General features: G+C 39.9%; 1 protein-coding gene across 1 annotated transcript; it reads left to right on the forward strand.

Moving 5' to 3' along the window:
* The first annotated feature begins 1385 nt into the window (after positions 1-1385).
* DCK (deoxycytidine kinase) lies at positions 1386-14047 on the forward strand. Its single transcript, XM_075265062.1, has 7 exons — positions 1386-1518; positions 4458-4573; positions 6943-7136; positions 8915-9062; positions 9657-9772; positions 10437-10536; positions 13972-14047. The coding sequence occupies exons 1-7, from the start codon at positions 1404-1406 to the stop codon at positions 13996-13998; spliced, it is 816 nt and encodes a 271-aa protein (XP_075121163.1). The 5' UTR covers positions 1386-1403; the 3' UTR covers positions 13999-14047.
* The last annotated feature ends 590 nt before the right edge of the window (positions 14048-14637 follow it).

The raw sequence follows: 14637 nt of genomic DNA on the forward strand, positions 1-14637 counted from the left end.
ATCCGTGAACACGTCAATGACATTTTAAGGGAAATGACACCAATCTCCAGACATATTAGGGAGGTACATGCAGCTGATTTAAGCTGCCTCAATTTCCAGGGCATTGAGAAGGTGTTGCATTCACCTAGAGGTGGGGACTTTGACAGGAAAGTGATCCAGCGTGAAACAAGCTGGATCTTCTTGATGGATTCAGTTCACACTGAGTAAACGTGCGTGTATTTTTGCAAAATACACGTGTAAAAATACACATGTAAAAATAAGACTCCCATTGACTTCAATGACATTTTACAGGCGTATTTTTACAAGCATATTTTTACACGTGTAAAAAATATCATTGAAGTCAATGGGATAGCAAAATTTACAAGTGTAATTTTACTCTACAAAATAAGCTAGTGTGAACTTACCCTTAAAATGAGTATATCTCATCTGACGATCCTGATCCAGTTTTGATAGTATTTGATAGTGTGATACGCGCGTATCACATTGAAAGCAATAGGTGTGGGTGGGTGTGTATGTATATATGTATGTATGTATATATATATATATATATATATATATATATATAAAGCCTCCCATTGATTTCAATGGGTAGCGCACATAAGCCGGCACCCATTCAAGTCAATGGGATCTGTTTTAACGCTGCTCATTCTGAACGAGTTTACGTACAGAATGAGCGGAGCATATACTCCGTGTGAAGGCAGCCTAAAGCTGCGTTTCCAAAATATGGGGCCTTAGCCTTTAAAAGGAGTCTATTATTGGCTATAGTGATCTTTAACCAAGCATATATTTGCATAGCCTTTAGAATGACTATTCCAGGCATATCCTTTATTCATTGATCAGCGCCAGCATTTTTGAATTAGACTGCTTTTATTGATATCCAAATTATCCCGCCTTTACCAATGATAGACTCCCTTTAATGTGATGGTGTAAGCTGCCTCCTGTATCCTTTCTTGTGAGGACCACCACCATAAAAGCCCATTTTTCTTTTCAAATTTAGATGGTCAAGGTAAAGAAGTTTCACTGCACTGCGTAAGGTGTAAGGAGGAGAAGCCTAGTTTGCACTATGTACATTAGCACAGCGGCGTGCTCATTAAGCCGTGGGCAGGCTTATGTACCAATACTAGGCTATAACTAGGAGTCTTGTAGACCCCTCCTCCACCCCTTGTCCCTGGTGACAGTTCTCCTCACGCCCCGGCTCCTGTCACTAATCACTTTCCTTTCCGCGCGCGTCTTCTCTGGACCCGGGTAAACTCTGCTCCGTCATTGGTCCAGTTTTGAAAGCAGTGAGTCATGTGACGTCCCTAACCCCGCCCACCTCTACTGTCAGCGCCAAAACTGAAAGACAGAACGAGCGGGACATTCAGAAGTCGCAGCCTCTAGCACTTAATTGTGTGTACACAGCCATGGCCACCCCGCCGAAGAGAAGCTGCTCCGACTTTCCTCCATCACCCTCTTCTGCTACGTCATCCCCGGGCAAAAAGAGCAAGGTGAAGCGGATCTCTATAGAGGGGAATATCGGTGAGTAGGGGGCACCTGCTGCAGGTTTAGCCCACTGAGAGGTCAGCGAGTGCTCTTATATGTCCTGGAATAAATTGGCTGGTCAGTTTGGGTGCTCGGATAAATCATGTGTAGGGCCGTTCAGCCTGTGACTTGTCCCCCTGTGTAGTCACGTCTACCTTCCCGCTCTTACTGTGAGGGGACAGCTGTGCCCGCCACTGGACAATGGGCCACTGACTGTACAAAGCAGAATGGGCATAGACTTCTTAAAAAATAAAGAAGAATAATACAAAAAACCTGCCCTACTGGACAGCAATGAATTGCACTGGTTATAACGTTTTATAAGGTCATGTTCAGACAGCAGTGTGTATTTGCAGACTGCAATACTGTAGCCCCACATGTAGATTAACCCCTTGTGGTACCACCGGGGTTTCTGAATGTAAGTTGCATCAATAGCTTACTGGTCCATTTCATGTAGGTGTCCAATCCATATAGGGCAATATCTATGCAGTGTGAACTATCATGTGGATTAGCATTGAAAATGTAGGCTCCTTGGATGCTGGTTCTCCTGTGCAGTCCTGATTTTTTATTACAGGTTCTTTGTATGCTGGGGCTTGTGGTGCGCTTGATGTGTAGAAGACACTGCAGTTGAGTAACACTGGAGCAGTCACATCACAGAAAGACTAGGCAGTTATGCTTAAGGCTGGAGTGCTATGTTGCACATATCGTGTATTGGCAGAAATGCCATGGAAAAAAAAACTGCAGTGTTTCACAGTCCCTGTAAAGTAGATGGAATTGTGGCTAATCCCATCAACACATTGCAGAAAGTAATCTGCAGCAGAAGATCAGCATGTCAACTATATCTCTGGAAATGCTGGTGTTTTTCATATAGGTATAACGGGGCAGAAAGTTTGGGGGGAAGGGGGTAGTTTTTTTAATGGATGTGGCTAACAACGTGGGGCCTCATTTAAGATGGCCATACAAGCCTTTGTCCAACAGCTGTACACTTGGAGGAGTAGGATTCAGACATGATCTATCAGATGGTTATGACTTCTCCTAGGACTATTCCATAAATGTCTTCGTACCACCATTTCTCATGCACTGTACCTATAGCAGGCTGTTGGTGTTGAATCTGCAACAAATGCACCGTTTATAAATATAACAATAGTTACAGAATTTACATGGAGTCCCTGTGACTTTGGCCTACGTTTATTGTACATCCTTGCTTTACGGTCCTCTACAAAGGATTACCATATTAATGTATCCTATGGAGGATGCCACTAATTTTTTTTTTTTTTAAAGTAAACCTCCATGTGAAATATGAAGTGCCATATAGATGCTTTGTGAGGTTTGGGTTCCTGTGTGTGTTATGCCTTATACTGATCCATGTTATTCTGTTACTTTCTCTAAGTTTTGTGTTGTGAATTGTTCACATCCAATTCATTATTGAAAGCAACGAACATTAACTCTAACAGACACAGATAGATCCCCCTCTGTCTTTCATCATTTTTGGGGGTTTTTAACAGAAGAAAAAAAAATCCTGTATTCAGTGTTTTGGGGGGGTTTTGTCAGAAAAGTAAAAAAAAAATGGACGAAAGCATGTGTTCCATCTGCATCTGTCATTTAATGTTATTCTGTTATCCTGTGACGGATGAAAGCAAGAGACGTTAAATAATATTAATGTCAACCGTAGCCTAACTGAATCACACACCCCAAAAAGTTGCTGTCCTATTGAACCATGTGATTGTGCAGCTGGGCAGACAGATTTCCAGTCAGACAGGACACAGATGTGTGCATTAGGACCAGATTTAGCACATCTAAGAGCTATTAAAGTGGGTCTGTCAGCAGGGCCTTGCTGCCCTAACCACAAAGAACATGATATAGTGACAGGTGCCTGGACTGCATTGGTGTAGAGAATATATAACGCTAAAGGTTTTTTTTTTTTTTTTTCAGAGACATAAAAATATATTTGAACCTATTGAAAGAAAGTAGTCCCTCTCACCATACTGGTTCACTGCCAGTTTCCAGCTGGTCTCTACTTCCTATTGTGTCTCAATTCACAAATGTTAAACAAGCTAAGTGAAGCAGAACAAGAAAAACCTTCCATCTCAGCAATCGCCTCTACCCCAGCCTAGCCCATATTAAAAGTCAAAAGCAAAAGGGGTTTTGTGCTGAATTAATTTCAACCTGATGCTTAGGATAGGAGATCTTTGTCTCTGATACAGTCCATATTGTTGATGGTCTTCACTGGCAGGTGTCTCACTACACAGGAATGGCCTAGAAGCGCCCGGCCAGCCTTGTCATTGGCTACCAAGCTCATTGAGTGATGGGCAGGTTGGGCATTTCTTGGTATGCATCTCTTGTTTAGTGAGCAACAGCAAGTAGAGATTATCGGGAACCTGAGCATTGTGGGAATCAGAAACTGGCATTTAAGAGCCAATATTCTGAGCAACAGGCTTACATTTTTTAATTATGTGAAGGGGGGGGGGAGGGGAAGCCCCTGTAGGCCAAGGCCTCACGTTGAGGAAATGCAGTGTTTTTGCCTGCTGTGTTTTACAGTATCAGCAAAGTGAATGAGATTCTGGATAATCCCATCCAAATATTGCAGAAAAAAAACACTGTTAACTTTACCTGCAGAAATGCGAGCATTTTCCCTATAGACTTAATAAAGGAAGAAAACACAGAGAAAAATGCTGTGGGTAATAAAAAAAAAAATGATGTGTATTTGCTGCGTTTTTCAGTTGTGGTTCGCTACAGGGGGCCTGAGCCTTAATATGTTCTAGGCTGGGGAAGAACTGCTGAACCAGAAGGTTTTCCCTTGCTTGACTTGGGTGACCTTTCTCTCCCAGTTTGGTTGTGCTCAAGTCTATGACCATATTGACTATAAACCTATGACCTCTGTGGTTAAAGATGTAAATGCCTGTCTGTTAATATCTTCTTTCACTGCTGTCTTTAAACAGCTGCAGGCAAATCCACGTTTGTCAATATCCTCAAGAAATGCAACGAGGACTGGGAAGTCATTCCTGAACCAATAGCACGATGGTGCAATGTGCAAAGCAATCAAGATGAGTTTCAGGTACTGTGTATGAAAAATGTTAAGCGTGCGCTTTTAGGTTATCTTCTGACTTAGGACTCGTTCACATCTGCACCTTGGGTCTCTGTTATGCAGGTTTCCGTTTCCTGCCCGACACTGGACAGGAGAGGGAAACCTGCAGGCATTTTTCAAACCCATTCAAATGAATGGGTTTGGAAAGTGTCAGCCATGAGCACCGGTGAGCGTTCTGTGCTCTCTGCAGCGAAACAGTTTTGTTTTTGTTTTTTTTGTAACCGGACACAAAGTTGGACATGCAGGACTTTGTGTCCGGTTTAAAAAAAAACAAAAAACTGTTTCGCCGCAGAGAGCACAAAACGCTCACGGCCGGACACAGTCTGTCAGGTTTCCGTCTTTTGTCTGCAGAAGACTGAGACCGAGGCGCAGGTGTGAACCCAGCATTATATGTTGTAGTTTAAAATAACAGTTCTTGCTGTGTTAAGTTTCTTCCAATTTCCTTCAGTAAATTTAAGAATAAAGTACTAACAAGATTTTAAGATTACACTAGGTGTGTGTCCCTACACTGATAGCGCTAAATGTAAGTGTGCAGAGATACAACTCCAATTAGTAACACACAGTTTGGTAACTCTTAATTTATTCATACATTTCTAAAAGCAATTAAAGAGGACCTTTCATGGGTTTGGGCACAGGAAAGCCGACAGTGCGCCTGACAGTCTGTCAGAAACATCCTTCTTCACAGCAGCACCTATAGCTGTACTGTGAGAAGAGAGAGGGGGCGTTCCTCCCCACTCACACTGTACAGCACTATAGGCGCTGCTGTGGAGAAGGACGTTCCTGACAGACTGTCAGGAACGCCCTTCTGACTGTAAAGAGCTACTAAAGAGCTACGATACCAGGACCGATAGCTCTTTAACCCGGGCACAGATGAATTCCGCGCACTGTCAAATTTTCAGCAGTATATAGAACTGCCTGTGCCCAAACCCATGAAAAGTCCTCTTTAACTTCTAATTTGTCTTCCTATAGAAAAGAAAACCCAAGCATAATTTGCTGAAAGCATGCATATATGACATTCTTGATCTCGGATGCACTCATGTGACTTAGACATTGGAATCTTCATTCACAAAAACAGTGTAGATGTGTTGCACAGAAAAAAAAAAATCTGAAATTACATTTACCGTATATACTCGAGTATAAGCTGACCCAAATATAACCCGAAGCCCCTAATTTTACCACAAAAAACTGAGAAAACTTATTGACTCGAGTATAAGCCTAGGGGGGAAATGCAGCAGCTACTGGAAAATTTCAAATATTAAAAGGGCCGGAATTTTTGGGTGCAGTAGATGCTGGGGAAGGGGAGGGGGTGTTTTGGTTGTCTGTCTGCCCCTTCCCTGAGCTTGATGACTGGGTTTTTTTTCCCCCCCAATTGGAACTCAGCTAGGCTAAATATAGGGTATCTGCAGTGCTCCTATTAACCCCTTCCTGACGGAACAGGAGCACTGCAGATACCCTATATTCGGTAGACCGGGCACTTTCAGACACAGGAATACCTAATGTGTATGTTTCACAGTAATTTTATACTTTGAAGGCAGGTTCACACCAGCGCCCGATCTCCATTATGCAGGTTTCCGTTTCCTGCCTGAGAAACTGGGCAAGAGACAGAAACCATTCTTGGGTATGAAAAGTGTCCGGCGGTGAGCATCTTCTACTCTCCGCAGCAAAACCGTTTTTTTTGTTGTTGTTGTTTCGGACATGTAGGACTTTGTGTCCGGTTAAAAACAAAACAAAAAAAACCCCGGTTTCGCCATGGAGAGCAGAAGACTCTCACGGGAGCTCATTGGCGGACACTGAATGCCGGTTTCCGTCTTCTGCTGACAGAAAATGGAAACCTGCATAGTGGAGATCGGGTGCTGGTGTGAACCCGCCCTTATATGTATTCTGGGGAAAGGAGTGATTTATATTTTTTTTTATTTATGTATATTTCAAACTGCAGAAGTACTTACAGTACCTATGCTAGCACGCCGAGAAGCAGACACATGCCGATGCGGGCCTGAGCTTATGTGGCCACGTCACCCGGCGCGTGATGGAGTCAAGGAGCACTTTTTCAGCACAAAAACTGAAAAACTCGGCTTATACTCGATTATATACAGTATCTTCAATTTTGAGCCTCTGATTAGATGTAGCATTTCTGGGTATTGCATACAATTGTTATAAAGCCCACAGAGGATTGTTTTGATTGGATACAATGAAATAATTCAGATAGTTTGCTATGACGTGTCCTTCTGAAGTCCATGCTTAGTATTGCTGAAAAACAATTTATTTATTTTTCCCCTCCCCCCTTTTTTAGATGCTTAATATGATCTTCCTCTTTTTCTTTACATCTTTTGAACAAATAGGAGCTCACCACATCGCAGAAAAGCGGTGGCAACCTTCTTCAGATGATGTATGAAAAGCCTGAGCGCTGGTCCTTCACCTTTCAATCCTACGCTTGTCTAAGTCGTATTCGGGCTCAATTGAAAGCCTTTGGAGGGAAACTGAGAGAGGCAGAAAATCCTGTGCTCTTTTTTGAGCGTTCAGTTTACAGTGATAGGTAATAGTCTTTGGGGTTATGTGTTTTCTACAAAGTTGTTCGTTCAGTACACTTTGATATTTTCCAGGCTTATTATAAGGCTATGTTTAGACGTAAATTCGGCACTGAAAATTCAGAGAAATTAGGGTATACTCACATGGCAGAATTTTTCCTAGTTGAGTAAATTTACTTTCATAAATTTGAAGCCAAATTTATTTTGCACTTGACCAAATTCCGCATCCAATTCTGCCTCTGACAGGTGGTGTTTTTCCGCCTACCATTCACTTTAATGGGCGTGTTGCACATGACTTATGTTTTTTTCCAGTAACTGAAAAAAATGAGCATCTGCCTCACTGAAATCAATGGAAACTAGTTTAAGGCTGAATTTGGAACTGATTTTGCAGTGGAATCCATCTCAAATTCAGCACCAAATTCCATCCTCTGAATATGTCCTATAAATCCAAATGTGAAATAAAGAAGTTCCATTGTCTATTTTTCTATAATTCCATTACATATGGATTGTGCTGCGGCTTTGTGATATTTTATACTTTGTTAAACAAGAGTAACCCCTATACGTCACCTATCTACGTCTCTGTAGCTGATACCCCGTGTACAAGTGATTGTCTGGGAGTTACTCTGTTAAAGGAAGCTTTTTAGGTCCTTTATCATCACTTTGATCACCAAAATGTAATTTTTATGGTCATCACAGTGAAGTGAAAGAGCCTTTTGATTCACATGCTAACAAAAGCCCTGTCCTGCCAGGCACTCTCTTCACCTTCTTCTCCTCTGTCAGTAGGGAGCCTAGCTAACAAAGCAGTTTACAGGCCTGTATTATACTGAACTACTGGTTAATTTACACATCAACTCAGGGTCCATAAAATAAGCCATACTGAATACAAAACCAAATGCAATCTAATATTTTGTTTAAAAAAAAACTACATAAGTGTAGCTCATGTGATCAAAAGAAATAGCAAAGCATAGTTTAATAAGTTTATGTGCAATTGTATATATAAAAACAATGTTTTAGGTATAAGAAACAAAATGTACACACTTTTTTTCACATTTTATACCATATTTCTACTTCTCAGGGAACAAAAAATATTCAACTTATTTAACAAATAAGGCTACTTATTTCAAGGCTTGTCATGAAAAAAAGACGTGGTAAAAATAAAATAGTTGATATGCAAAGCCATAAAAGATATTGCTGTGTAAAGTGCTAAACTTGGTCTGAGATTTTTCATGAGACTTGTTAATGTTTTATCTACTTAGCTGCCACTGTATTACCGTACAGGTTTTCTGATCCAAAATCTGGATTTAAGACCTGCAGTGACCCTATGGCCACATGAAGTGATATGCTGTGGAATATCCTGCAGTGGACTCGCCTGTGCCAGAAGGTTTCTGGGTGGTTTTTACCTTGGGTTTTAGCCGCTTTTAAAGCTGAGGTGTTACCGAAATACAACATATATAATGTAGCGCCTTTTTGCCCTCTCTTTAAAAAGGCACAAGTTATAAATATATTATGAAATGGAGCTGACACACTGAACGGTGTCCCAGCCATAAAGTGCAATACATGTGAATTTTTGAAAACCCTAACCGCTTGTAGGGGTAAAAATTCAAGTGAAATTCAGGACACCCTTTATACTTTCAGATCTGCAGCATGACCGTCTGTTTTGGAAATGATGCAGATTGTCACTAGCAATTTCATCCTTTGCAATGTGAATTTATAAAGGGGGAAAACTCCAACGTGTGAATGTTTACTAAATTCTGGATTTTTATCAACATTGACTATTTTCTTTCAGATACATTTTTGCCTCCAATTTGTATGAGTCAGAGTGTATGAATGAAACGGAATGGACCGTTTATCAAGATTGGCATGAATGGATGAATTCCCAGTTTGGAGCTGATCTTCATCTTGATGGCATTGTTTATCTTCGTGCAGCACCTGAGGTAAATATTAATTATTTCTAATGCTTTTTTACTTAGTTTCAGGTGCACATTTGGCATAATCATTGTAGGATAATTGCTACAAATTTGTCTGGTGACTAACCAGCAGCGACTTGTATTTGTAACATAGTGAATGGGTCAATAGCAATTTCACTGTGTTTGTGTGTACATGTGATTGATTTTGTGCGAAATTCAGCCAAAAATTATTGGGCGCAATAGATGTGCTAATGTGGCACATGTGACGTATTCTCCGTTCTGCATATTGCTTGTGACTTTTCGTGGTATATATTTACATGCACATTTATTATAGCTCACCCCTGTTTTCTGGCATGAGCTATGCAGAAAATCTGCACCAATTTCTGAAACACGGGTGCGTCTGATCAATTGCCTCTGGCCTCTTCATAAATCAGGTGTGGCTTGTGCTGTAGCACCTTTTGTCAAGACTAGTGTGTGAATAAATTTGCATGCAGGAGACGGAAACCTGAAAACGGAGTTCAGGCGCTGGTGTGAACCCAGCGTCACTTGTATTCATTTATTTGATATTGTACAAATGTTGTTTGGTTTTTCAACTTATATAAAAATATTTATCTACCGTAGAAATGCCTAAATAGAATTTATTCTCGTGGGAGAGCGGAAGAACAGGGAATTCCTATGGAATATCTGGAGAAACTTCATTACAAGCATGAAAGCTGGCTCCATCATAGAAATTTGAGGTTAGCGACTTCTTCACACTTGTATTGATTAACATTTGATTATAAGTTCTCATCTCTGGACATTTGACTTGTGTGACACTTGACATTACTGGTTGGTAGATAAATACATATCTGTTGGGAAAGATTCAGTATGATTTGCAACCTACTCACACTTTAGGACTGCCCACTGGGCTCCTATAATCATAGATCGTATAAAAATACGGCAACTTTTAGGGGAAAAAAAAGTTGTTGGGTTTTTTTTTTTTTGCAGTTGTGTTAAGGGGTTAAAACGTAAATAAAACACTATAAATTTTGGTATCCTCGGATCGTACCGAAACATAGAATACAGGTGACATGTCATTTTGGCTGCAGCGTGAATGCTGTCACAAATGCACTTTTTCTTCGAATCTACTCCATTCTGATTTTTATTTTTTTATTTTTTTTTCCCAGCCTCCCAGTACATTGTACAGAATAATAAATTGTAGCATCATGAAGAAAAATTTGTCCTGTAAACATTGTTTTCATATGGCTCTGAGACTAGGAAAATAAAAAAGTTATGGGGTTTGGAAGGAACGGGAAATCAAATGACCTCTTTTTAATATTAATAATACTTCTTTACTTAAGTCCAGTTCATGCAACGTATATTTTAACTAGATAACTTGTAATATGTCTTGTTTTTCTACAGGATGGATTTTGCGTATTTGCAAGATGTCCCAATATTAACACTTGATGTAAATGAAGATTTTAAAGATGATAAACTGAAGCAAGAATGCCTTATAGAAAAGGTATATAAGATGGTACTCATGTCTTATGCTAGCTTTCTTATGGAAAGACTACGGTATATTGTCTTTGCAGGGAACTGGAAGTACTGCAGATCGAACTGCTGTAAAGTTATAAAGAATTTAGTCATTTGAAATGGCTAACATTACTTTTCTGATGTCACTTATGTTTAACCATTGTTAAACACTTTAGGAAAAAGAACATGTATCACACATTCCAATATTATTCTTCTTATGTTTCTCAGTCAAATCTACATAAATGAACACTATGTTATTAGTATAAATATTGCGCCACTGCACAGAAACCACCATTAAAGTGAACTTTTTGAGAACTGTTCACGCGGTACAGCATGTGGCCTGCTGTTGTGGTGTGACTCAGAAACTGAGAGCTTAGCTTGCCAGCAGGGGTGCTATTGGGCTGCATTGTCGCTTTCCCTGTAGGCAATGAGCTGCAGTGGTGCTGGTCAAAGTAGGGATCCACTATATAGAGATCACTGTGTAGCAGCTCATGGACTTGCACTGACGTGTATATAATATTGGGATGTTTGTTTTTTTTTTCAGTTTTTTTTTCAGTTTTTTTTTTCTTTTTCTTCTGTTGTTTCTTAAAAAATGCTAAACCCCTTGAGCACTTACTTATTCTTGTATGCTTGAAGCATTGCCTGTATTTTGCTTTTGGTAGCAAGACTCTTAAATGATTACCTATGCACACTGACCAGTGGCGGTCTGACTCCTTGGATCGCCATTGACTGTGTGATATGCTGCCGCTCTATTCATCATATGGGGCTGCAGAAGAAACCTGGAACATGTACAATCTGCTACTGTGTTCATACAGGGCACACTGGGCCCCTTTCTCCGAATTGTTCTGGGTCCATACCTGTGGATAGAGAATTTTGATATTCCACCGAGTACAGTATGCCAGTTTCTATATATATCAGTTTCAGTATTCCACAAAGTACAATGACTCTTCTGAAGTTTCACATTTTGTCACATTACAACCGCAAACTTAAATCTGTTTTATTGAGATTTTAAGTAATAGGCCAACACAAAGTACCACATAAATGTGAAGTGGAATGAAAATGATACATGGGTTTTCACCTTTTTAATCAAATAAAAATTAGAAAAGTGTGACGTGTACATGTATTCAGCCCCCTTTCGCTGCAATTACAGCTGCAAGTCTTCCGATGATATTTCCCTACCAGATTGATGCATCTAGAGACTGAGATTTTTGCTATTTTTCTTTGCAAAAAAAAGTAGCTCGAGTTCAGCCAGATTGGATGGAGAACAATTTTCATGTCTACACAGAGGCTCAGTGGGATTTAGCTCTGGTCTTTGGGCCATTCTAACACATGAATATTCTTTGATCTAAACCATTCCACTGTAGCTCTGGCTGTATATTTAGGGTCATTGTCTTGCTGGATGGTGAATCTCCTTCCCAGTCTCAAGTCTTTTGCAGCCTCCAACGGGTGTTCTTGCAGGATTGCCCTGTATTTAGCTCCATCCATCTTCCCATCAATTCTGACCAGATTCTCTGTCCCTGCTGAAAAAAAGCATCCCCACAGCATGCCTCCCACCGACATATTTCACAGTAGGCATGGTGTATTCAGGGTGATGAGCAGTGTTACTTTTCCACCACATATAGCGCATTGCATTTAGGTCAAAAAGTTCAATTTTGGTATCTCTAACCAGAGCACCTTCTTCTACGTTTGCTGTTTTCTCTATGGCAAATGGCACTTCTTATGTCTTTCTTTCAACAATGATTTTCTTCTCGCCACTCTTCCATAAAGGCCAAATTTGTGGAATGTATGACTTGTAGTCGTCCTGTGGATAGATTCTCCCACCTGATCTGTGGATTTCTGCAGCTCCTTTAGGCTGAGCTCCCACTTTGCAGAAATGCAACTTTTTTTTGTTGCAGATTTTGCTGCTTTTTTTTTTTCTTTCAGCCAAAGCAAAGAATGGCTCCAAAAGGAATGGGTATTATATAGGAAGTTCTCATTCTTCTACCTTCTGCTCAATCTACTCCAGGCTTTACCTCAAAAAAACGCAGAAAAATCTGCAACAAAAAAGCTGTGTTTCCACAATGTGGGGCCTTAGCCTTAGAGTGACAATGGGCCTCTTGGCTGCTTCTCTGGCCAGTGTTCTCCTTGCTTGATCTGTCAGTTTGTGGACAACCATGTCTTGATAGTTTTGCAGTTCTGGAATACTTTTTCCATTTTTGGGTGATGGATTGAACAGTGCTCCTTGGGATGCTCAAAGCTTGGGATATGTTTAATAACCTAACCCTGCTTTAAACTTCTCCATAACATTCTTTGAGCTGTCTGGTGTGTTCCTTGGTCTTTTTGATGCCGTTTGTTCACTAGTTTTCTCTAACAAACCACTGAGGCCTTCATAGAAAAGATGTATTTATACTGAGACTAAATTACACACAGCTGGATTCTATTAATGAAGTGACTTCTGAAGGAAATAGCTTGCACTGGATTTTACTTAGGGGTATCAGTATAGTGGCTGAATACTTTTGCAAGTCACACTTTCAGATTTTCAATTAAAATGTTTCATTTTCATTCCATTTCACAATTATCTGCTACTTTGTGTTGGTCTATCACTTAAAATCTCAAATACATTTAAAGGGGTTGGCCACTTTCAGACCAATATTGACAATACATGTACAATAAAAAGATAACAATTTTCCAATATACTTTCTGTATCAATTCCTCACGGTTTTCTAGATCTCTGCTTGTTGTCATTCATTCTGTTACTTCTAGAGGATAAAACCCTGACCATGGTCATGTGATGAGCACACAGGTGCCGCTCATTAGTCATAGCACAGTAATCAGACATCTGCCTGGTAATCAGCTGTGCACCTGTGTACATCACATGACCATGGACTGTAAATCACATGACCATGGTCAGAGTTTTATCCTCTAGAAGTAACAGAATGACAGCAAGCCGAGATCTAGAAAACTTTGAGGAATTGATACAGAAAGTATATTGGAAAATTGTTATCTTTTTATTGTACATGTATTGTCAATATTGGTCTGAAAGTGGCCAACCCCTTTAAGTTTGTGGTTGTAGGACAGGGGTAGGGAACCTCTGTTCTCCAGCTGTTGCAAAACTACAACTCCCAGCATGCATACTTGTTCTGCTGTTGGGAGTTGTAGTTTCACAACAGCTGGAGAGCCAAGGTTCCCTACCCCTGTTGTAGGGTGACAAAATGTGTATTAAAAAAAAAAAAAAGTATAAAGTATTCAAGGGGTTTGAATACTTTTGCAAGCCACTGTACATGTCCAGCCAGTAACTGCCGAAGAGGCATGGAAAAAGAACACATTGAGCTTAAGCAGTAAAACTTGTGTGCATGTGCCAATTATTAAACGCAAATAATTATGTATTGATTTAAAAAAAAATTGTAGCAAACTGAACTTTCTTTCTTTCTTCCTCTCCTTACAGGTTAAAGAATTCTTATCTACATTATAACATCTAAAAGGCAGTGGTTTCACAGTTTTCTGCTTTCATGGAATGACAAGTGTTTAGCTGTATAATTGTTTTGTATGTTTTTATATAAAAGATATATTTTTTTTTGTGATGCAAAGTTGTGAATGTATAGCTTAGATATTTTAATTGAGCTTTGATTACAATAGCACTTACTAGTCCTTTGGGTTGCTTTTTTCGTTTTTATCTTTATCATCTTGCCTTTTTTCGTGTGTGTTTGGGTGGTTTTTTTTTTGTTTTTTTTTTTGTTTTTTTTTAAAAGTAATGATTATGTATATGTACATATTATAACTTAAAGGCAAATGCTGTCTTGATTTGTTATTTTGCTGATCAGTAATCTTCAAGTCATGTCTGTGAATTTCCTGCTTTGGACTTCTAACATTTATAGTCGGCTTTACAAATATGAGACATATTGTCTGTTTGGGTCTCCTAACGATTCCTTGCTGGGTGATGCCAGGAGAGAGGCAGAAAGATTGGGGATTTGTCCAGTCCTTTATCATGCATTTCAATACTCTGATAATTTCACATAAAGTTGGGAGGAACACCTTTTTGTTAGACATCTGTTGCCCAGGGATTTCAGCTGAATGCAGGATGGACGTGTTTAGTGATGATGCTGCAGAGCTC

The sequence above is a fragment of the Leptodactylus fuscus genome, chromosome 1 (assembly GCF_031893055.1).
Source record: "Leptodactylus fuscus isolate aLepFus1 chromosome 1, aLepFus1.hap2, whole genome shotgun sequence".
Lineage (NCBI taxonomy): Eukaryota > Metazoa > Chordata > Amphibia > Anura > Leptodactylidae > Leptodactylus > Leptodactylus fuscus.